Source organism: Heptranchias perlo, chromosome 36 (genome assembly GCF_035084215.1).
Source record: "Heptranchias perlo isolate sHepPer1 chromosome 36, sHepPer1.hap1, whole genome shotgun sequence".
Taxonomy (NCBI): Eukaryota; Metazoa; Chordata; class Chondrichthyes; order Hexanchiformes; family Hexanchidae; genus Heptranchias; species Heptranchias perlo.
Genome location: NC_090360.1, coordinates 14,126,996 through 14,151,619, shown reverse-complemented (window position 1 = coordinate 14,151,619; position 24,624 = coordinate 14,126,996). Strand labels below are relative to the sequence as shown.

General features: G+C 45.2%; 1 protein-coding gene across 1 annotated transcript in view; it reads left to right on the top strand.

Moving 5' to 3' along the window:
- The window catches only part of fuom (fucose mutarotase), a 90,679-nt gene that overhangs the window by 6,096 nt on the left and 59,959 nt on the right, over positions 1–24,624 (top strand). The window contains 1 exon segment of the mRNA XM_067972593.1: positions 12,071–12,141. Within this exon segment, the coding sequence (XP_067828694.1) occupies positions 12,071–12,141 (71 nt within the window).

Sequence of the window (24,624 nt, the reverse complement as noted above, 5' to 3'; positions counted from 1 at the left end):
CTTATCAAATGCTTTATGAAATTCTAGATATATAATATTTATCACTTTACCGTGAACCTCTAACTCTGTTACACATTCACTGCATTCCAATAAATTTGATAGGTAGGCACCACCTCTATTTCAGAAATTGACTTTGACTGGAAGGGGTTTTGCTTTTCCCAGTTAATTTTTAATAGCTTTGTTTATAATAGAGTGAACCCTCTGGTAGCATCCCTGCATCCAATGAACTTTGAAGAAACGTTACAGTGTGCACCTATTTCTAGCTTCATTTCTTTTAGTACTTTCCAAAGTATGAAGGGAAGTGAAGGACAATGAAGTCAAAATGATGGTAATGCCTTCATTCCAACAAAGATACCATTTAAATATAGATGGTGTTTTCTCTCACTGGCACATTGGTTGAGCTTTTGGAAGATGTGTCTCTTTCAGGACCATACATTCAAAGGTCCTGAAAAGCCACCAATGAATGGTACTGAAGGTGGAAGAGAGACCAACTTCTGAAAGTTTGAGTAGTGCGTCAGAAAGCGAGGCAGAGAGAAAATCCATCTATATTTACATTACCGGGGCTTCGCTAAGAATCATTTGTCAAAAATGTAATAATTTATATATGTGTAAGGCTTGGATGCAATTTGGACCTTCTCCTGCACTGTCCCCAACAATCCACTCCCTGTTGCACCAATGCGACATTACCATTTCCCACACCAGCTACCCTTATGGCCTGTTATCGTGAAGATGCCAAACCAGTGTTGAAATGTTGGCAGTTTTGTGCTATGCACCTACATACACTAAAATCTCACTGGATTAAAAATGCTGAAACTCGTTCACTTAGGATTTTTAAGGGGCGTCAGAGGCACTGTGTTTATTTAAATAAGTATTTGTGCTGTGATCAGCCACCAGATGGTGTCCTTCCACAGGAGAGGATGGGTTTGCCATTTTTCCTCCCATTGATTCCTTGATCCAACGGAGTCTAGGTTTGTGGGATTCAGAATGAATTGAGTTCCCATCTGGTTCCACCTGAAACAGTTTGCCTTGTGCAAATCTGCAACACTATCCATGAACAGCATATCACGCTGATTATAAGTCATTGTGTGTATGTGGAGATTATCACAGTGATGTGCTGATACCATGGGCACGATTTTAATAAGGCGGTGGGATGGCAGCGGGGTGGTGGTGGAGGTCAATGGGTGCGCTGCAAACGTGAATAATAAAAACTTAGCGTTCCCCACGGGATCGCGACTTAGTTGGTGGCCATTAATCTTGTTTCCGGGTTTGCCGTCCGAAAGCTGCGCAGCGGGCGGACTGCGGACTCGCATGACAGGCTTTCAGCTGCAGTGTCTAGATTTAAAGGGCCATTGCTCCAATGGATTTTGCTGGAGCAAGGAGCAAGAAGACACAATGGAGCAGCACAGGGGCAAGGCTGCTCCAAGATTCAGCAATGCCTCACTCCAGGTGCTACTGGCCGGGGTGAGGAGGAGGTGGGATCTATTTTACCCGGCCGACAGGAGGAAGCACACTGCCTCTGCCACCAAGAAGGCCTGGCTCGAGGTGGCAGAGGAGGTCACAAGCAGGAGCAAAATATCCGCACTTGGGTCCAGTGCAGGAAGTGTTTCAATGACCTAACTAGGTCAGCAAAAGTGAGTACACTTACTGATTCTTCTGCATTCCGTGTTGCACCTCAACCCCCCACCCCGCCCCCCTCCCAAACTCATTCTGCACTGCCAGGGCTACTCCATCACATCACTCCTCACACCCACTTAAGGCTCATCCTCAACTACCTTCACTTCCTCACTTCCCCATTTGTGACCCCACCACTACCACTCACCCCAATCCTGATCCAATATGATGGCTCTGTCTGATACTCACCCTCTGATGCACCTTTTTCATGGTCAGCCTCTCCCAAAGCAATGTATTCATCGCCTGACCACTTCACCATCACTCACTCACACATCTGTACTTTCTCCCCTTCTAGGAGAAGACAGCACAAAATGCACACGAGAGGGCGAGGACTGGAGGGGAGCCACAACAAATAATGGTCCTCACAGAGGCGAAGGAGGAGGCCCTGGAGATCAGCCGCACCCTCGAGTGCCTGTCCATTGGGGACGCCGAGACTGGCACCCTACAAACATCCGGTGACACAACTTTAACATTCATCACACGCTACATGGCTTGATGTTAACAATGATTGACATGTTGAACACCTCAGTATGCTCATCACAACATGACACATCTGTGATGATGCTTAATATTGCCTTCTGTTCTCTTACAGGCCATTCAACGACCGCAGTGTTGGGAGAGGCCGATTCCTCAGAGGAGCTCCCGGCCTCTGAGGGTGCACCGTCACATCTTAGTGAGCCAACCACCAGCGCAGATACTCACACCTCAGTAGGTTCTAGAAGGTCAGTTAGTTGGGTTGGCGCCTGGTGAGTCACCACACACAAGTGAGCACGAGCAGACACTGATGGCAGGGGCAGCTGTGGAGAGTCCACGTCGGTGGGCGCACTACTCTCCAGGCTCTGCTCAGCTGGACACAGATGCTGAACTCCTTTAAAAGGAGAATGATCGGGGGACAGTAGCACATTTGCAAGGTACTGGAACAGGTGCCACGCACACTCTCCACAATAGCGCAGAGGATGGAGGAGTCCAACTCCTCCATTATGGAATGGTGGCACAGGTACTTGAGGGAACCTCTGAGATAGTGTCACAGGGACGTGAGGAACTGTCTGAGATAGTGTCGCACGCAACTGCGGAAATGTCTGAGATAGTGTCGCAGGTAAGTGCGGGAATGTCTGAGATAGTGTCGCAGGTAAGTGCGGGAATGTCTGAGATAGTGTCGCAGGAAAGTGCGGAAATGTCTGAGATAGTGTCGCAGGAAAGTGCGGGAATGTCTGAGATAGTGTCGCAGGAAAGTGCGGGAATGTCTGAGATAGTGTCGCAGGTAAGTGCGGGAATGTCTGAGATAGTGTCGCAGGTAAGTGCAGGAATGTCTGCGATCGAGAGAAGGCTAGCCTCCATTGAGCTTCAAGCACGGCTCATAAATGAGTCCATTCAGGCCCTGACAACGGCCGTTCAGACTCAGGGTGAACAACATTTTGCCACCTTAAACAGGCAGACAGAAACTTTACAACTGGGCTTCCAAGGCATCATACATGTCCTCCAAACTGTTCTCCAGCAGGATGGTAGGATTGATGTGGGCCTGGTCCAGGAGAGGGATGATAGCAAAAGAAGACATGGAAGTGGGGATGCCACTCAAAATGCTCCAACGTTTCAACCGTTGCCCCCCTCTCAACCAGCACCTACAATGCTGCCTCCTCTCCAGATGGCCGAGTCTGCCCCAGCACAGGAACAGGTGGAGCAATCTTTGATGGGCCCCTCGCGGGCTCCAAAACCCAGAGGGTGTAGGCCGAAAGCATCTAAGCAGCCTGGGCATAGTCATGAGGAACCTGCCACTGCCTCTGCTGCAGCCACAGGGGATGCACCACATAGAAGCGGTAGGAAGAGAAAGGCTAAGGACTTGTGATCGTGAAGGGTATGCACAAGGGTGTCTGACAGACTGACATGTTTTTCATTTATATTTGCTTTTTGATAATGTCACATTAAATGTTTTCGTTCTCACCGTTACTGCCATGTCTTGCCCATTCTTGACTGGCTTTTGTGATAGGGCCCTTTCATGTGCTTCATCATGAACAGCGACACTTGATGCCACCCAGTGGGTCACTTTACAGTGGGTGTATGTGTAGTTGTAGGACTGTTTTGTATGTTGGAGGGGTGGGGGTGGGGCTGGTGTTGGCGCTGCTCTTTCCATGTGGCGTGAGGATTGGACTCTTCTCACTTTGTGATCTTATGAGAACCGTTTACATATGAGTGACTCCCTGGCCTCATGAGCAGCCTGGTGAGCCGCTGCTCTGCCCATGGGTTCGTCCTCCTCCTCCTCCTCCTCCTCCTGCTGCTGCTGCTCCTCAATGTTCATTGCAGATGTGGATCCTGGATTAGGGGATGGGGCCTCATCAACCAGTACCCCTCTCTGTTGCGCCATGTTGTGCAGGACACAACACACTACTATAATGCGACCCACTCTCGCTGGTGCGTATTGAAGCGCTCCCCCAGAACGATCGAGGCACTGAAATCGCATCTTCAGCAGTCCTATCGCGTGATCAATTACAGACCTGGTGGCGATGTGGCTGTTGTTGTATCAACGCTGTTGCTCACTGATGGGGTTCCTCAGAGGTGTCATCAGCCACTTGTGCAGGGGCTATCCCTTGTCCCTGAGGAGCCAGCCCTTAAGGCTGTTCAGTGCGTGGAAGAGGTCTGGGATGTTGGACTCCCTCAGAATGAACGAATCATGGCAGCTGCCAGGGAATCTTTTCCTGTGGTCACAAATGAGCTGAGCGTTGATGGAGTGATATCCCTTTCTGTTGATGAACAGTCCTGGCTCATGTGGAGGTGCTCGGATTGCTATGTACGTGCAATCGATTGCACCCTATACAAGAGGGAAGCCAGCCACAGAGTAGAATCCCACTGCCCTCTCCGTCTGGCTGAGGTCATCCATGGGAAGCTGACGTCTTGCGAGGCCCTGCGAAACAAACCGTCGGTGACCTGCCTTGTGAAATTGTTGGCAGACGACTGAGAGACCCCGGCGATGGTGCTGGACCCTGGAATGATCCGGAGGCAAAGAAGTTGAGGGCAGTGGTCACTTTAACAGCGACGAGTAATGAGACGCCGCCAGGCCCAGCTGGGAGCAGCTCGGAACGAAGGAGGCTGCAGATGTCTGCGACCACCTGGCGACTCACTCTCAGCCTCCCGTATGCACTGCTCCTCAAAGAGATCCAGGAAGCTGAGCCTCGGTCTGTAGACCCTCCGACAAGGGTAGTGCCTCCTGCGACTTCGGTCCCTGTGTTGTTGCCCTCTCTGCTCTTGTGCAGGTGCCTGTGGAGCACCTCTGTGTTGTGGAGCTCCAAGTGGCGGAAGTGCACACCGTGCCTGGCGAGGATGGTGATATTGCTCGTCCTCGGATGTACTGGTGAACGCAGCCATCATGCCCCTGATGGTGTCAGTTTGAGGGGGTCTGAAAAGTTGGTAAATATGTGTAAACAGAACAATTCTGAATGGAAACCAAGAATTTTCAGTCTAAACACAAAGATCTCCCAGCTAAAAGTTTGTCTGAAAGAACGGAGTGCCCTGCTGCAATAACTCACCTTTTATCCCCATCTGTCAAACAGGGATTTAAATGTCCAAATGGCTGCCGGCTGAAACCGGACTACTTTTCAATGCCGTGTTTCGCACAGCACGGGAAACACGCTGAGGCAGCGTTAAAATCGCTTGCCTTCATTATTAATTGGATTTATGGACATTTCAAGTACTTTAAGTACTTGATTTACTGCTTTAAATATCGTCCCGCTGGCTCTAATTGCCGGCGGGACCTCCGGGTTCGGGAACAGCGCACGCATCCAAATGACTCTGGGTCGTGCGCGTTTTTCAGCGAGTTGGAGCCGGGATTCCTGCCCGCTCCAAAAAACCCCAATTTTCCTCGCGCACCCCCCGCCCTGCCCCCAACATACCCACAGATTTCTTTTAAAATCCTGCTCCATAACTTAAAATGGACTATCTGTGATATTAGTTTATGAATGGGTTAACACTTCTGTAAAAAAAGCAGTCAAGGGAATATCTTTTAAACACATGAAGCATTTGTTCACTGGTATTAGAAATAGTAATTTCTAAGCTCATATACTGTAGCACTTTGTGAAAGAAAAAGTCAGGGAATTAGTGAAAACATGATTTTATTTACTGTATGATAGACTTCCACTTGGTATGATGGCGTGTTTTGGTGGAGATTTTTAGATTTAATTCTACCTCTCTCAGTAGCCTTTCATCACTTGTGAGCTCAGTGAATATTGGCCTGTTATTCGAATGTTGGAGGTATCATAGCCAACCCTGAACTGATTCTCACAGATGCACACTTCCAACAGGGACTGTTGGATATCGATCAGGAACAGGAACCCTGGTTGATTTTTTTCCGTCCCTAACCTAGGGGCAGTGAGGCCAATTGTAGCACTCTTACAGCCCCTCCCTCCCCCACTGATGGGATTTTCTATGTCAGTCAAAGGTGTAATTTATCCTTCAGATCATTTGTACAAGATGCTCTGTTGCTTCAGCTGTTGGGGCATTTTGGAATAGTTTCAGTCCTTCAACTGGTAGATGTTCGGTTATTTATGAGGACTATATCATTTGGATGCCAATTCCCTTTTTGGAACTGATCACTGGCTGGAGTTGCTTGGACTGACTTCCCTTCTAATTTATTTTCTTCTCTAAAGGGAAGTGCCTAGCCTTGGTTGCTGCTCTCTTCCCCCTGATGGCACAGTTAAATTTGAAGTGGAGCAGGATACATGGTTATGGGGATAGAGTAGGGTGCTAGGATTGTTTTGAATTAGTTCAGCAAAGTGCTGGTGCAGAGATGATGGGCCGAATGGCCACCTCCTTTGCTGTAAATGGTGGAAATCGGTGCTCACAATTCCTTGCACATTGTGTTCTATGAGAACAACAGTGACTACACTTCAAAAGTACTTCAGTTCTGTAAAGCACTTTGGGATGTCCTGAGGTCATTAAAGGTGCTATATAAATGCAAGTCTTTCTCTCACTTCTTTCTTTCGAACATGAATTGTAAGGAATTATGGGCACAAACCTTTATCATAAGAAAAGCCATTCAATCACCAGGGTCATTCCTTCCAATTACACATACAATTTACACTGTCAAATTACTCAATGTCCATCACCAAGAGTGGCTCGGTAGCACCACTACTGACCGAGCTGGCCGAGTCCTGAAGGACATAACTGCCAGACTGGGCCTGCGGCAGGTGGTGAGCGAACCAACACAAGGGAAAAACCTACTTGACCTCGTCCTCACCAATCTACCTGTCGCAGATGCATCTGTCCAGGACAGTATTGGTAGGAGTGACCAATGCACGGTCCTTGTGGAGACGAAGTCCTGTCTTCACACTGAGGACACCATCCAACGTGATGGCACAGATGGGATAGATTCAGAACAGATCTAGCAGCTCAAAACTGGGCATCCATGAGGCGCTGTGGGCCATCAGCAGCAGCAGAATTGTATTCCAGCACCTCATGGCCCTGCATATTCCTCACTCTACCATTACCAACAAGCCAGGGGATCAACTCTGGTTCAATGAGGAGTGTAGGAGAGCACATCATGAGCAGCATCAGGCGTACCTAAAAATGAGGTGCCAACCTGGTGAAGCTACAACACATGAATGCTAAGCAGCAGAAGCAACATGCTATAGACAGAGCTAAGCAATTCCACAACCAACGGATCAGATCAAAGCTCTGCAGTCCTGCCACATCCAGTCGTGAATGGTGGTGGACAATTAAACAACTAACAGGAGGAGGAGGCTCCATGAACATCTCCATCCTCAATGTCAGCACGTGAGTGCAAAAGACAAGGCTGAAGCATTTGCAGCCATCTTCAGCCAGAAGTGCCAAGTGGATGATCCATCTCGGCCTCCTCCCGATATCCCCACCATCACGGAAGCCAGTCTTCAGCCAATTCGATTCACTCCACGTGATATCAAGAAACTGCTGAGTGCACTGGATACAGCAAAGGCTATGAGCCCTGACAACATCCCGGCTGTAGTGCTGAAGACTTGTGCTCCAGAACTAGCTGCGCCTCTAGCCAAACTGTTCCAGTACAGCTACAACACTGGCATCTGCCCGACAATGTGGAAAATTGCCCAGGTATGTCCTGTCCACAAAAAGCGGGACAAATCCAATCCGGCCAATTACCGCCCCATCAGTCTACTCTCAATCATCAGAAAAGTGATGGAAGGTGTCGTCGACAGTGCTATCAAGCGGCACTTACTCACCAATAACCTGCTCACCGATGCTCAGTTTGGATTCTGCCAGGACCACTCGGTTCCAGACCTCGTTACAGCCTTGGTCCAAACATGGACAAAAGAGCTGAATTCCAGAGGTGAGGTGAGAGTGACTGCCCTTGACATCAAGGCAGCATTTGACCAAGTGTGGCACCAAGGAGCCCTAGTAAAATTGAAGTCAATGGGAATCAGGGAGAAAACTCTCCAGTGGCTGGAGTCATACCTAGCACAAAGGAAGATGGTAGTGGTTGTTGGAGGCCAATCAACACAGTCCCAGGACATTGCTGCAGGAGTTCCTCAGGGCAGTGTCCTAGGCCCAACCATCTTCAGCTGCTTCATCAATGACCTTCCCTCCATCATAAGGTCAGAAATGGGGATGTTCGCTGATGATTGCACAGTGTTCAGTTCCATTCGCAACCCCTCAAATAATGAAGCAGTCCGTGCCGGCATGCAGCAAGACCTGGACAACATCCAGGCTTGGGCTGATAAGTGGCAAGTAACAGTCACGCCAGACAAGTGCCAGGCAATGACCACCTCCACTTGACATTCAATGGCATTACCATCACCAAATCCCCCACCATCAACATCCTGGGGGTCACCATTGACCAGAAGCTTAACTGGACCATCATCTACAAGGCACAAGTCAAGAGTGTGATGGAATACTCTCCACTTGCCTGGATGAGTGCGGCTCCAACAATACTCAAGAAGCTCGACACCATCCAGGACAAAGCAGCCCGCTTGATTGGCATCCATGCACCACGCTAAACATTCACTCCCTTCACCACCGGCACACCATAGCTGCGGTGTGTACCATCTACAGGATGCACTGCAGCAACTCGCCAAGGCTTCTTCGACAGCACTTCTGAAACCCGTGATCTCTACCACGTAGAAGGACAAGGACAGCAGGCTCATGGGAACAACACCACCTGCACGTTCCCCTCCAAGTCACACACCATCCCGACTTGGAAATATATCGCCGTTCCTTCATCGTCGCTGGGTCAAAATCCTGGAACTCCCTTCCTAACAGCACTGTGGGAGAACCGTCACCACATGGACTGCAGCGGTTCAAGAAGGCAGCTCACCATCACCTTCTCAAGGGCAATTAGGGATGGGCAATAAATGCTGGTCTTGCCAGCGATGCCCACACCCCTTGCACGAATAAAACAAAAAATTTCTATAATTGCTCAAGGAAGCTGTTAACTACAGGTAAAACATCCGTGAAGTTAAAACTTTCTGAAGTCTTGCTCTACTCCAGGGTATTAAACTAACATTACTATCTACGTGTTCAACCCTGACCAGTTGTATCATCCAGACAACATTTCCTTGGTCCCAGGAGCACAGAGTATCTCACCATCAGTGCCCATTATTATAAGGGTAATTTCATCAATCCAGTGTTCCCAAATAATCGATGAATTGACTTTTATAATAAGGGAATGCAACTAGAAAAATTGGGGCTACTGAGATGTAACATCCAAATCTCTACTCCATTATACCTTTACTTACCCTATGCCATAATTTCCTTGGACTTTTGCAGTTACCCCTTGCCGAAAACAGATAGACGATAATTATCATAGCCCTGCCCCTATTAAAATCTATGGTGATTGCAAATTTGCTGCATTTAAATCATTCCTCACACCCCTGCCAACAAACTCTCCTTGTTTATACCAATGATGTGGAGATGCCGGTGATGGACTGGGGTTGACAATTGTAAACAATTTTACAACACCAAGTTATAGTCCAACAAATTTATTTTAAACTCCACAAGCTTTCGGAGGCTTCCTCCTTCCTCAGGTGAATAGTGTGGAAATGAAATTTTCGAATCCTTCGCATTTGAAAATCACAGAATAATGCCTGGTGATTACTGCCCGTTGCCAAGGCAATCACAGTGAGCAGACAGAGAGGTGTCACCTATAAGGCCACCGAATATACAAACCCCCCAAAAAAAAAAGAGAGAGAGAAGGAAGACAGTCAACGACCCGTTATATTAAAAACAGATAACATTTGTTCGCTGGTGGGGTAACGTGTAGCGTGACATGAACCCAAGATCCCGGTTGAGGCCGTTCTCATGGGTGCGGAACTTGGCTATCAATTTCTGCTCGACGATTTTGCGTTGTCGTGTGTCTCGAAGGCTGCCTTGGAGTACGCTTACCCGAAGGTCGGTGGCTGAATGTCCATGACTGCTGAAGTGTTCCCCGACAGGGAGAGAACCCTCCTGTTTGGCAATTGTTGCGCGGTGTCCGTTCATCCGTTGTCACAGCGTCTGCATGGTCTCGCCAATGTACCATGCTCTGGGGCATCCTTTCCTGCAACGTATGAGGTAGACAACGTTGGCCGAGTCACAGGAGTATGAACCGTGCACCTGGTGGGTGGTGTCCTCTTGTGTGATGGTGGTATCTGTGTCGATGATCTGGCATGTCTTGCAGAGGTTACCGTGGCAGGGTTGTGTGGTGTCATGGACGCTGTTCTCCTGAAGGCTGGGTAATTTGCTGCGAGCGATGGTTTGTTTGAGGTTGGGTGGCTGTTTAAAGGCGAGTAGTGGAGGTGTGGGGATGGCCATAGCGAGGTGTTCGTCATCATTGATGACATGTTGAAGGCTGCGGAGAACATGGAGTAGTTTCTCCGCTCCGGGGAAGTACTGGACGACGAAGGGTACTCTGCTGGTTGCGTCCCATGTTAGTCTCCTGAGGAGGTCTACGCGATTTTTAGCTGTGGCCCGTCGGAACTGTCGATCGATGAGTCGAGCGTCATATCCCGTTCTTACTAGGGCGTCTTTCAGCATCTGTAGGTGCGTCAGACGCTGAAAGACGCCCTAGTAAGAACGGGATATGATGCTCGACTCATCGTTCGACAGTTCAGACGGGCCACGGCGAAAAATCGCGTAGACCTCCTCAGAAGACTAACACGGGACGCAACCAACAGAGTACCCTTCGTCGTCCAGTACTTCCCCGGAGCGGAGAAACTACGTCATGTTCTCCGCAGCCTTCAACATGTCATCAATGATGACGAACACCTCGCTATGGCCATCCCCACACCTCCACTACTCGCCTTTAAACAGCCACCCAACCTCAAACAAACCATCGTTTGCAGCAAATTACCCAGCCTTCAGGAGAACAGCGTCCACGACACCACACAACCCTGCCACGGTAACCTCTGCAAGACATGCCAGATCATCGACACAGATACCACCATCACACGAGAGGACACCACCCACCAGGTGCACGGTTCATACTCCTGTGACTCGGCCAACGTTGTCTACCTCATACGTTGCAGGAAAGGATGCCCCAGAGCATGGTACATTGGCGAGACCATGCAGACGCTGCGACAACGGATGAACGGACACCGCGCAACAATCGCCAAACAGGAGGGTTCTCTCCCTGTCGGGGAACACTTCAGCAGTCATGGACATTCAGCCACCGACCTTCGGGTAAGCATACTCCAAGGCGGCCTTCGAGACACACGACAACGCAAAATCGTCGAGCAGAAATTGATAGCCAAGTTCCGCACCCATGAGGACGGCCTCAACCGGGATCTTGGGTTCATGTCACACTACACGTAACCCCACCAGCGAACAAATGTTATCTGTTTTTAATATAACGGGTCATTGACTGTCTTCCTTCTCTTTTTTTTGGGGGGGTTTGTATATTCGGTGGCCTTTTAGGTGACACCTCTCTGTCTGCTCACTGTGATTGCCTTGGCAACGGGCAGTAATCACCAGGCATTGTTCTGTGATTTTCAAATGCGAAGGATTCGAAAATTTCATTTCCACACTATTCACCTGAGGAAGGAGGAAGCCTCCGAAAGCTTGTGGAATTTAAAATAAATTTGTTGGACTATAACTTGGTGTTGTAAAATTGTTTACAATTGTTTATACCAAAACATCGTATAAGAATTTCCTACCATCCTAAATTTCCATCATTCATTCCCCTACTACGGTGGCCTGCTATTTCAGGAATTCCATTGCACTTATGGCTTGGACCCACAACTGCCTCACTGAGAGGTGGGGGTGCTACAAACTGAGGCAAACTGACAGCCACGGAATTAATCAGATCCCCAGGACTGAGCATGTAAAAATCTGACTCTGCAATGATAAGCCTAGTTTCATTGCAGTGAAGGAGTTTGTTACTTTTCAAATTTGTCAATCAGATTTCTTTGCAACTACTAATTGATGGCATTGTTTTTTCTCCTCCATAAAGGTCTAGGAATTCCAGAGTTGCTACAGGCCATTCTAAAGCTTTTTCCATTGGACACATACGTCAACTACCCAGTAAGTTTCCCTGTTAAGTGCACAAAAGGCTTTTGATTATCACAAATTTACTATTTGCACTTGACCGATGTGTAGATAATATATCTCTGGTCTATTTGCGATAAATATTAAAGCCAAGAAAAGCCAGTACCAGGCTGAGAGCTGCTGTGTACTCATTTTGGCACTGGCTTTTCCCAAATCATGCATCTCTCAAGATGTTAAATTTCTGGGATTGCCAATGGAATTATACACTGTTCATTCTTCTTTCTATAATAGATGGTGAAACAGAAGTAATAACTGTCTATGGATCAGTGAGTGGAAGGAAAAGGTTACTGTGTTGGATAGGAGGGTATCGGAACTTACAGATGAATATGAGGAAATTATTGAGGACGTGGATAGCACTGGACTAGATAGGTAGAGCACCAAGGCCATTGAAGTGTGCAGGCTTGTATTGTGCTAGGAGGGTGAGGCGAGGGTAGGGATCAATGTAGCCAGGTGCAGGGTCATCAAGTTAAAGAGGAAAGTGTTGAGAGAAAAGAAAAGGGATATTGGATCTGTTAAGGTAGGAAAAAGTAACAGGAGTGGTCAGAAGTTAGAAATTACATGGGAAGTTACAATAATAAACTGGCACCATGTTGAGGTTCTCAATGCAGAAGATCAGATCACGAATAGTTGGTCAAAAAGACAGAGAAGATAATTGGGGCAAAGACATAGATTGGAAGACAGAGGAATATTGTAATCAGAGGGATTTCATTCCTCACAAGAGTGGACGGAAGGGTTTGAGGGGAGGACTAAGGGGGGAGTTGGATGCGGCATGGCTTAAACACTAGCCTTTCACCTCTGGGACCTAGGTTCAAATCCAACATAGACTGTTAGAGATGAAAGTCTTCTTTACCTGCTGGTTGTAAGGGTCCCGTGCGAAATGAGTTTGGGTAGTGTAAATTCAGGCCCAGCGGACATGGGCCTACAGCATAAAACTGACCCAATTCAGTGTCCATTGGCAGTCTCTTAGAGGCCACAGCACGGCTAGTGTGAGAAGTGGAGGAAATGTTAGACTGGCACGGTGGGGGCCTGCTCTTCTGAGGTTCAGGTTGAGGCTGAGGCACATTGTTGGGAAAGAGTAGAGGGAGCTTTAATCTGCCTCTAGCTGTGCTGTATCTGACCTGGAAGTGCTTACTGCTGACCCTGGGTGCCTGAATTGGGAAGAGTTCCATTTCCCAACCCTAATATCCCTCAACTAGATGAGTGCAAAAAAAAACCCAATGGATAGCCACTGACGTCACAGAGGGAATTAATACCTATAGCATTTTGTTTTCGTGGACTGCTTTGTGGACACATAGCATGGAGCCTCGGGGACACTTACGAAATTCAAACCAATATTCCCATTAATGGTTTCCATTATATCTCAAATTCCTGATTGTAACAGATCTTGCTGTCTGATTTAAGACTTATCCAGCAATAAAACACCAGTGATAAGAATGGACTCTTCAACACTTCACGATCCATGCAATTCAAACAAGACAAACCAGCAAGTAAGAACCATAAGGACAAGTAGGACTAAGTTGCCTGGGCCTTGTAGATTGGGTTGTCAGGACTCGCAGAGCCACACGTGGCCCATAGGCCGCAGTTTGCAGTAAATGATTACAAAATTATGGGATAGCAACATAGAAAAGGGGGCAAATAGTGTAGAGGACGAAAATGATGCATAAAGTCAGGCTGTACATCCATTGTGATTCACCTTTTTATCCTAGATTCATAGTGAGTGCACAAATCCTTCACAGTACTGGGCATAGGTTGAGAAGTGGAGTTGCTGAGGGCTCCCAGTGTCTACACAGACTGTCACTTTGATGTTGCTGCTTTTCAAATAAAAAGTGCTGCTGGTTGGACAGCAACCTAGGGTTTTTTAGCATGGCACAGTGACCCCATTTACAATGGATATTCTCTTCTTTCTCTGGGATAGCATGTGTCTGGTATAAAAGGAGCTCACCTGCCCAAACTCTACCAACTCACCCTGAAATCATAAAACCTTGTTTGTAAATCTGTTAGAAAAGAGTAACACGTAAACTTTAATTTACATTTATAAAGCACCTTTCACAACCTCAGGATGTCCCAAACCACTTAACAGCCAATGAGATACTTTTGAAGTGTTGTCACAGTTGTAATGTCGGGAAACGCAACAGCTAATTTGTACACAGCAAGTTCCCACAAAACTGCAGTGAGATAAGCGACCAGGTAATCTGCTTTTGGCGGTGTTGGTTGAGGGATTATTGTTAGCCAGGAAGAACTTCCCTGCTTCTCTTCAAATAATGGGATCTTTTACGTCCACCTAAGAGGGCAGGCGGGGCCTTGGATTAATGTCTCATCTGAAAGACAGCATCTCCGACAATGCAGCACTCCCTCTACTGCAGTAGTGTCAGCCTGGATTATGTGCTCAAGTTCTGGAGAAGGGTTTGGACTTACAACCTTCTGACTCAGAGGCACCAAACTCTATTTGACTATTCCCTGATTCAGTGTACCACCGAAGAAAAAAGGGTTAAGACTTTTTAAAATTAGCGTAGTCAAACTAATTTTAGATATTATTTCTCCCTTCCCACCGCCCCATCTTCTGAAGGTATTAACTGGGGTACAAAGTCACTGGAGAGCAACCAAGAGAGGAAACCCTGCTGATTTTTGTTACCCTTCCTACCCCAGGGGCATTAAGGCCAAGTTTTGTATCCTGATTGTAGCATTAGCTGTGATTAGCTAAACCAGTAAAGACTGGGGGATTAAACATTCAGTTTTAACAGGTCAGTTCTATCCTGAGCAGTGTATTTACCCACTAAGCCATTTGTGGTGGGGGGGCTAGTGCTGAATGTCAGTTCCTTAGCACCCCAGCATGTACTTATGTTATAAATTAGACTTATTAAGCAGAGAGGAAGGGGTTAAATATCTTGCATGTCTGCCTCCATTTCTGGCTCTTCTGACAAACATTACTGATGCTAATGGATTTTCTATAGAGTGCAATTAAACCGCTGCTAAATATAAAACAGATGTTTGAACTCTTCCGAGGATGCAGGCTTGACAGCAAAGTGGGTGTCTGAGACATCATCTCATTGCTGGCTTGTGGACCTCAATTAGTGATCAATGATTCTTACTGCCGAACTGGGCACTCACTGTAATTGCACCCCCTCTCTCCCCCGCACCCCGCCGTCTCCCACAAAAATAAACACCATGTCTTTTATCAAGTGTTTATTTAGCAGTACTCGCCAGTTCCTGCCCTGTTCTGTATCCACAATTGTGTTTATCAAAAAAACAAATGATACTTCAGTGTCGGAAAATCACGAGAGCTGTTAATTTCCTTGTAGATTTCATTTAACCAGATGTTGCTGCTTAATTAAACTGTAAGACATTGGATTAGATTACTTCGGGCACTTGCCATATTATTATGGATCAACAGACAGGATAAGGTCCCAAGGTTTCAAAAGTTTACAGGAATGGCACATTGCAATTAGTACTATTGGCACTGCAGTTGCTTATGTTGTGATTTTTATCACAGCAATCTTTTCATTTAGCAACGTTGAATATAGTACTCCTTCTAATTTGCCCAGGACCATTGTTCTGATTGTGGGCAGGCTGCACAGACTGTAACTGCACCTTCCCACCTACCTGCAACTTCATCTGCTTACATGCTGGGGTGACAGATGCAATAGAACACTCCAGCGGATGTCACTCCAGCGAATGTCACTCCTGCGGATGTCACTCCAGTGAATCCAGCGAATGTCACTCCAGCTGGTTGGATGGAGGGCTGGCCAACTGGCTTAGAGATATATTTGAGGATCTATTAACAAAAACATACATAAGATGACAATACCCTTCAGAGAAAAATGTATGTTATACCTTTGTTTAAAATAAATAGAAAATTTTGTCTGTTCAGTTGAATATAAGAACATAAGAACATAAGAAATTGGAGCAGGAGTAGGCCAATCGGCCCCTCGAGCCTGCTCCGCCATTCAATAAGATCATGGCTGATCTGATCCCAACCACAAATCTAAAGAACACAAGAAGTCGGAGCAGGACCCGGCCACACAGCCCCTGGGCCCTCTCCGCCACCCACAGGGCATTGACCGATCCGAACTCAGCTTCATGTCCAATTTCCTGCCCGCTCCCCATAACCCCTAATTCCCTTTACTTCTAGGAAACTGTCTATTTCTGTTTTAAATTTATTTAATGATGTAGCTTCCACAGCTTCCTGGGGCAGCAAATTCCACAGACCTACCACCCTCTGAGTGAAGAAGTTTCTCCTCATCTCAGTTTTGAAAGAGCAGCCCCTTATTCTAAGATTATGCCCCCTAGTTCTAGTTTCACCCATCTTTGGGAACATCCTTACCGCATCCACCCGATCAAGACCCTTCACAATCTTATATGTTTCAATAAGATCGCCTCTCATTCTTCTGAACTCCAATGAGTAGAGTCCCAATCTACTCAACCTCTCCTCATATGTCCGCCCCCTCATCCCCGGGATTAACCGAGTGAACCTTCTTTGTACTGCCTCGAGAGCAAGTATGTCTTTTCTTAAGTATGGAGACCAAAACTGTATGCAGTATTCCAGGTGCGGTCTCACCAATACCTTATATAACTGCAGCAATACCTCCCTGTTTTTATATTCTATCCCCCTAGCAATAAAAGCCAACATTCCGTTGGCTTTCTTGATCACCTGCTGCACCTGCATACCAACTTTTTGATTTTCTTGCACGAGGACCCCCAGATCCCTTTGTACTGCAGTACTTTCCAGTCTCTCGCCATTAAGAAAATAACTTGCTCTCTGATTTTTCCTGCCAAAGTGCATAACCTCACATTTTCCAATATTGTATTGCATCTGCCAAATCTCCGCCCACTCACCCAGCCTGTCTGTATCCCCTTGCAGGTTTTTTATGTCTTCCTCACTCTCTACTTTCCCTCCCATCTTTGTATCATCTGCAAATTTTGATATGTTGCACTCGGTCCCCTCCTCCAAATCGTTAATATAGATTGTAAAGAGTTGGGGACCCAGCACCGACCCCTGTGGAACACCACTGGTTACTGGTTGCCAGTCCGAAAATGAACCATTTATCCCAACTCTCTGCTTCCTGTTCGATAACCAATCCTCCACCCATGCCAGAATATTACCCCCAATCCCGTGATTTTTTATCTTAAGTAATAATCTTTTATGTGGCACCTTGTCGAATGCCTTCTGGAAGTCTAAATACACTATGTCCACTGGTTCCCCTTTATCCACCCTATACGTTATATCCTCGAAGAACTCAAGCAAATTTGTCAGACATGACTTCCCCTTCATAAAGCCATGCTGACTTTGTCCTATTAAATTATGCTTATCTAAATGTTCCGTTACTGTCTCCTTAATAATAGACTCCAAAATTTTACCCACCACAGATGTTAAGCTAACTGGCCTATAATTTCCAGCCTTCTGCCTACTACCCTTTTTAAATAACGGTGTTACATTAGCAGTTTTCCAATCTGCCGGGACCTCTCCTGAGTCCAGGGAATTTTGGAAAACTGTCACCAAAGCATCCACAATCCCTACTGCCACTTCCCTCAAGACCCTAGGATGGAAGCCATCAGGTCCAGGGGATTTATCCGCCTTGAGTCCCATTATTTTACTGAGTACCATCTCCTGAGTGATTTTAATCGTATTTAGCTCCTCCCCCCCGAGAGTCCCCTGTTTGTCCAGTGTTGGGATATTCTTAGTGTCCTCTACTGTAAAGACTGAAACAAAATATTTGTTCAGCATTTTTGCCATCTCCATGTTTCCCACCATTAATTTCCCGGTCTCATCCTCTAAGGGACCTACGTTTGCCTTAGCCACCCTTTTTCTTTTTATATAACTATAGAAACTCTTGCTATCTGTTTTTATATTTTTTGCTAATTTCTTTTCATAATCTAACTTCCCTTTCTTAATCAATCCTTTAGTTACTTTTTGCTGTCTTTTGAAGAATTCCCAATCTTCTATCCTCCCACTAAGTTTGGCTACCTTATATGTCCTTGTTTTTAGTCGGATACTATCCTTGATTTCTTTACTTAGCCATGGATGGCTGTCATTTCTTTTACACCCTTTTTTCCTCAGTGGAATATATTTATTTTGAAAGTTGTAAAATAACTCCCTAAATGAACACCACTGCTCATGTACCGTCTTACCCTTTAATCTATTTTCCCAGTCCACTTTAATCAATTCCGCTCTCATACCATCATAGTCTCCTTTATTCAAGCTCAGTACGCTTGTTTGAGAATCAACCTTCTCACCCTCTAATTGGATATGGAATTCAACCATGTTGTGGTCGCTCGTTCCAAGGGGATCCTTAACTAGGACATTATTAATTAATCCTGACTCATTACACAGGACCAGGTCCAAGGTTGCCTGCCCCCTTGTAGGATCAGTTACATACTGCTCAAGAAATCCATCCCTGATGCACTCAATGAACTCGTCCTCAAGGCTGCTCTGCCCAATTTGATTTGTCCAGTTAATATGATAATTAAAATCCCCCATAATTATGGCTGTTCCCTTATTACATGCCCCGACTATTTCCTGATTAATACTTCTTCCAGCAGAGTTGCAACTATTAGGAGGCCTATATACTACGCCCACTAATGTTTTTTTTCCCTTATTATTCCTTATCTCCACCCAAACTGTTTCATTATCTTGATGCTTTGTCCCAATATCATTTCTCTGTATTACAGTGATTCCTTCCCTTATTAACATAGCCACCCCACCTCCCCTTCCTTCCTGCCTGTCCTTCCTGATTGTTAAATACCCAGTCATATTTAATTCCCAGTCGTTGTCACCCTGCAGCCATGTTTCTGTAATGGCCACAAGATCATACCCATACGTAGTTATTTGTGCCGTTAACTCGTCCATTTTATTACGAATGCTACGTGCATTCAGATAAAGAACTTTCAAATCTGTTTTGTGACGCTTAGTTCCTGCTTTTTCCTTTTTTAACACTTTACCTATTACTCCTGTGATAATAGTATAGCTATACAAAAAGGAAAGCTGGCAAAGAAAAAATAAAACACTTTTCAGGCAGAGTATGTGGCTGTAACTTGCTGGCGGAATGTTTTTGTGGGGGCACATGACTCTGGGTTGGCTTCTAGGCTGGTCTGGAGTTAAATGCTGACGGACAGGAATTTAATAGTAGTATTACTTTAAAATTAGGCAATGTAGTAGGACCACAGGTGACAAATATAAATTAGTGAAAAATCATACATATGTAGACCAGAAGGAACAACTTTATGCAAAGAGTGATAACATCTGGAATAAAGTGGAGTGGGTGGGGAGAGGGGCAAGGAAAGTGAAAATGCCGATGGAACAAAACATTTTATTTTTATATAGATAATTATATTGTAGCCTAATTGTTTTCAGGCTGATGTCCAAACCTGAAACCTCAAAGGGTAATTTTATGAAATTGTGCTCCTGGAATGGAGCTTTACCCACTGGGAGCAAATATCAGGAATTTCGCTCCATTAAAATGAATGGATTGAAAATCGCAGTGCGTGTGAATCAGAATTCCTGATATCCACTCCTGTGAGTAACAATCTGTACCAGGAGTGGGATTTTGGAAAACTATTTCTCAGAAATTATTTATATATTTTAAATATTATGTGGGGGTCTGTCGTAAGAGACAGAGAGCCATCTTTAAATGCTCAAGGGTTAATCCACATACACCAAAATGCTGAGGTGTTTGCACTGTTAAGGTCACCTGTATAACCTAATGAATAGGGATGATCATGAAAAGATTACACTGTTAATAACTAATGAAGTTCATAGGTGAAAGGCTATGTCAGAGGTGGGAACCAAAACTTTGAAGCATGTTGAATGGGAATCACAGTCTACTGAATTGTCCCATGACCCTGAATGTAACAAAGTGAGACATCTGTACACTTAACAGGAGACAGGGTTTGAGTATGATGAGCCTTGTTATTTCCAACTCAATTGAGTCAATTTCCCACATTACGATAATAACTGGGAGTAAAAAAAATCCGTGGGAGTTAAAATCCCAAGAGCTGTAGTAACTCCGGTAATGTCTTAATTATACTCCATGCGAACCAAAATAGAGGAAATATCCAGCAGGGACTGCTCGTGACAGTGTGACAATGATGAGCTGTAAAACTGAGTCTCGTCACTAACCGTAAAATCTGATTTTAATTTCTACATCAGTGACAAGAAATTGCAGTTTGCTGTTTACATGTGGTTAAATCAAAGTCTTTCTGTGGTAGTCCCGTTTGAGTGCACAGCTTTCAGGAATATGGGAACAGGAGTAGGCCATTCAGCCCCTCGGGCCTGTTCCTCCATTCAATTAGATCATGGCTGATCTGGACCTCAACTCCATTTACCCGTCATACCCTTTATCTGTCGATCTCAGTCTTGAAAATTTCAATTGACCCAGCGTCCACAGCCTTATGGAGGGAGAATTCCACATTCCAGTGCCCTTTTGTGAAAATGTGCTTCCAGATTTCACTCCTGAATGGCCTAGCTCTAATTTTAAGATTGTGCACTAATTTTAAGATTCAGTCGCTTGCAGTGAGCCATGTGGCTGGCCCCTGACGGGGAAGTCCAAACATGTGCTCCAATGGAGAAGGAAAAGTTGGATAAAAAAAATTATACAAAGAAATAGTTAAAGCTGAGAGGTGAGCATTCAGGTGAATCTAGGGTTGCCAACCCTTGCGGGATTGACCTGGAGTCTCCAGGAATTAAACATTAATCTCCTTGACACTGTTGCGAGCAACCCGGGAGAAGCATCCTGGGGGTATTAAAAAAAATTGTGGTTTTTTTTCATTTTTTTTTAGCATTTATGATTATTAATTATAAAAATACTGGAGATGGGGGAAAATGGCTATTTGACTGGGTGGGGCGGTTGGAGGTGGGAGGTCATGTGATGAAACCTCCAGGAACACGTCCAACCAGAGTTGGCAACTCCAGGTGAATCCTGCAATGAGGCGGGTGGGTGAGTACCACTGTGTGTTAGATATGTCAGGAACACTAATCCAGTAGCAAACTAAGACTCATTATAATGGACAAGATCAAATGATAGAGGTTGAAAATAGCATAAGCGTGCTTCTCTAATAACTACTCAGTGCAAAGCATTTTAAAGGGCTGGTGTCTTCCTGAAAAAGTGTTTTAATTTTATTTTGAAGCAAATGAGCCTGAAGACCTTTTTGCTGCCATTGTGTTTTATGCAATTAACAGGATGATGTGTTCCGACTGATTACGTAAGTTGTGTCTTGGTTTGGAACAAATAAATCAAGATTTGACAAACAGAAGATAGTAGCACTTTAATAATTTTCAGATTCCTTTCCCCTCCAGCTTTCAGGGAGAGAAAAATCAGAAGGGTCGGTCATACATATTTGATAGGAAGTGTGGACAAGGTGACAACTAACAAGAGGTGCAGTGTAGGGAGATGACTGTAAAGAGGGATTATAGAACTAAAGGACGTATTGGGCTGAGGTATAGAGGGCAAGGGAGCTTTCAAAATTCTAACCACAAATGCCCAGGAGACTTAGTAATAAAACGAGCGATCTCAAAATTTAAAAGGAGGCTATGGGCATCACAGAGACATGGCTAAATAATGACATAGAGTAGTGAGTAAATTTACAGGTATATAGGTTGGCTACAGAGATAAAAAGAAAATAAATTAGCAGATCTGTTTGAGAACTTTCCCCAAGCATAAAGCCAGCCTTTGATCAGAGGACAGGGACGAGTGTAAGGTTAAGGCTAGAGAGAAACTGATTAGGAGAGCCAAAATAGACAAGATCAGGATTGTTGGGAATATAATGCTTTAATAAATATATTTGGAGCAAACGGGCAGTCAGGGAAACAGTGGGACGCCTAAAGAGCTCCAAAGGGGTCATTATATCAAGTGATCGAGGAACGGCAAATATTCTAAATGAATTCTTTGTATCTATGTTAAGACGAAACCTCAAATTGAGTTCCTACTATTGAGGTAGAATCTCTAAAGCAAGAGGATGAGATTCTAAGAGAAATATATGTAATAGATTAAGAGGTGATGGACGAGCTGAAGGCATTACAGGAGGCTAAGACCACAGGTCCAGGCAGATTGCAATCTAGGGTACTTGAGGAAGTAACTAATGAACCTACACGTGATCTAGTTGGCATCTTTAGGGAATGCTTGGAAATGATGACTGTGCTTGAGGATTAGGGAAAAGGGAACATGATGCCAGTCTATAAAAAAAGGGAAAAAGATAACCCAGGGAACTACAGGCTGATCAGCCCGACATCAATTGTGGGGAAAGTACTAGAGGACTGAATGATGAATCACCTGGAGTAATACAGAATTATAACAGTGAGCCAGCATTGCTTTGTGGGGTGATGATAATGCCTGATGAATCTCTTGGAGTTTTTTGAGGAGATAACAAAGCTTGTGGAATTCAGTGGATGTTGTGTATTTAGACTTCAGCAAAGCTTTTGATAAAGAACCACATGGGAGATTGGACCACAAGGCTGGAAAGCAGGGATAGATGGACTGGTTCCAAAGTGGATCAAAAATGGCAGAAGCAGAGGAAACAATGAGTGGATGTACACGGAGCTGGATTGACATGGATTGAGGTAACCAGTGTAGTGCCTCAGGTATAACTTTTCACAATGTACATAAATAATTTGGAAGCCGACTCAGAAAAAAAACTGTCCAAGTTTATTGCTGACACCAAACTGAGAGGAACTGCAAATAACCAGAAACATACTGATCAAATACAGAATGACCTGGATAGATTGGGGAGCTGCGTTCACAAGTGGCAAATGACATTTAACCTGAACGAATAGAAGGTCCATAACATTGGGAAAGGATTATAAACAGTGATGATATAAACTAAGTTGGGTTATTTTACAAAACACTACGCTGGAGAGGGGGTTGGGGTACTGGTTGACAGATCGTTGAAACCATCAGCATAATGTGCAGCAGCAGTAAAGAGCACAAATAAAATCTTGGACGGCATAGCTGGGGCATTAGAGCACAGATCTAGTGAAGTGATACCGAGTTTGTGCAGAGCGCTGGTCCACTTCTACTTGGATTGTACTGTGTACAGTTCTGGTAACTGGATTATGACAAAGACATGCAGACATTGGAGAGGGTGCAGGGAAGGACAGTTAAATTGATAGCTGGAATTAGCCACTTGAGTTATGTGAAGAAGCTGCCTGCAGAAGCTGGAATTGTTTACAACGGAGAAGAGAAGGCTCACGAGTGACCTCATTGAAGTATTCAAGATCCTAAAGGATAGAGACAAGATAAACACCAGTGTGTTTAACCTAGTCACAGATTCCACAACAAGGGGGAAAAGCCTCAAACTTCGAAAATAAACATTTGATTTAGCTACTTTACACCGAAGATGTTGACTGTATGGAATGGATTGCAAAGGGAGGTGGTAGAGGCTGATTCTATCGGCAAATTCAAGAAATGGTTGCTTAAGTACCTAGGGACAAATTTGATCGAGGGCTATGGGAGGTACCGTGGGCTACATTTTCGCTGAGACTGGTCAGATGGATTGCAATGGTATTTTCCAGTCCTGAATATTCTTATGTCCTATGCAGTCTTCCCCTCATCCTCTTCCCCCAGGAGCAGAGGCCTGGGAACAAGTCTCTTGCTCACACCCTCAGCTTGAGATGCCGCATGGTTTGGGAAGACTCAGTTCCTCCTAAGCTTAACCCTCCCAATATCCAAATACACCACTTTACAAGCTCTTCCTTCTTCCTGCAATCACTGTACTGAAACCTCCTACTCTGACTCATTTGCTTGAAGGAGTTCAAAACAATGGAACTGCTTACTTCTCTCATGCCATCCTCAGTCTTCCAATCTTCCCGTGCCAAGCATGGCAATGCCTAATGATTGCTTCTTGATTTATTCCTGCCCTACTCTTTTCAACCTCATTGATGTCCTGCACTTATGGACCATAACCTTTCTTTCAGGTTTCCCAATTAAAAAGGGAGAAAAGCAGAAAATAAATTCAAACAACATTTAATCAGATTTTGCAACCTCCCCTCCAGCAGTTACCCAAATGGCTGAGATATTCCAGCCTTTGTCAGTGTCTGTTGTGAAGGCTATGAGGTTCAGATCATTAGACAGGGTAATGCCTGCTCAGCAGTTTAACAGGAGGCTAGATTCAGCATTGGGATGATCTAATTTACAGTAATAAAGATAGTAGTAAATCTGATGAAAGGATCTGAAAACATTTCAGTGCACTTGGACAGCCAGTAAGGTTGAAATATCACCCTGCAAAGTAAAATCAGCATCGAGCTGTCAGAATTAGTGCCGGGCAACTCCTGATTAATAGGCAGCAGCTCAGAATACGTTCGTCGACAATTGTAATGTGATTTGTGCATAAGCAATCGGCAAAGAGTTGGTCGCTACGCTGTTAGTTTATTGCCCTGAAGCTCTGGAAAACGGAGCCTGCCATTTCCCTAAACGTTCCCGAACCAAATTGTTCACGATGGCTGGGGCAAGTGATTTGTTATTGCTGAGAAAC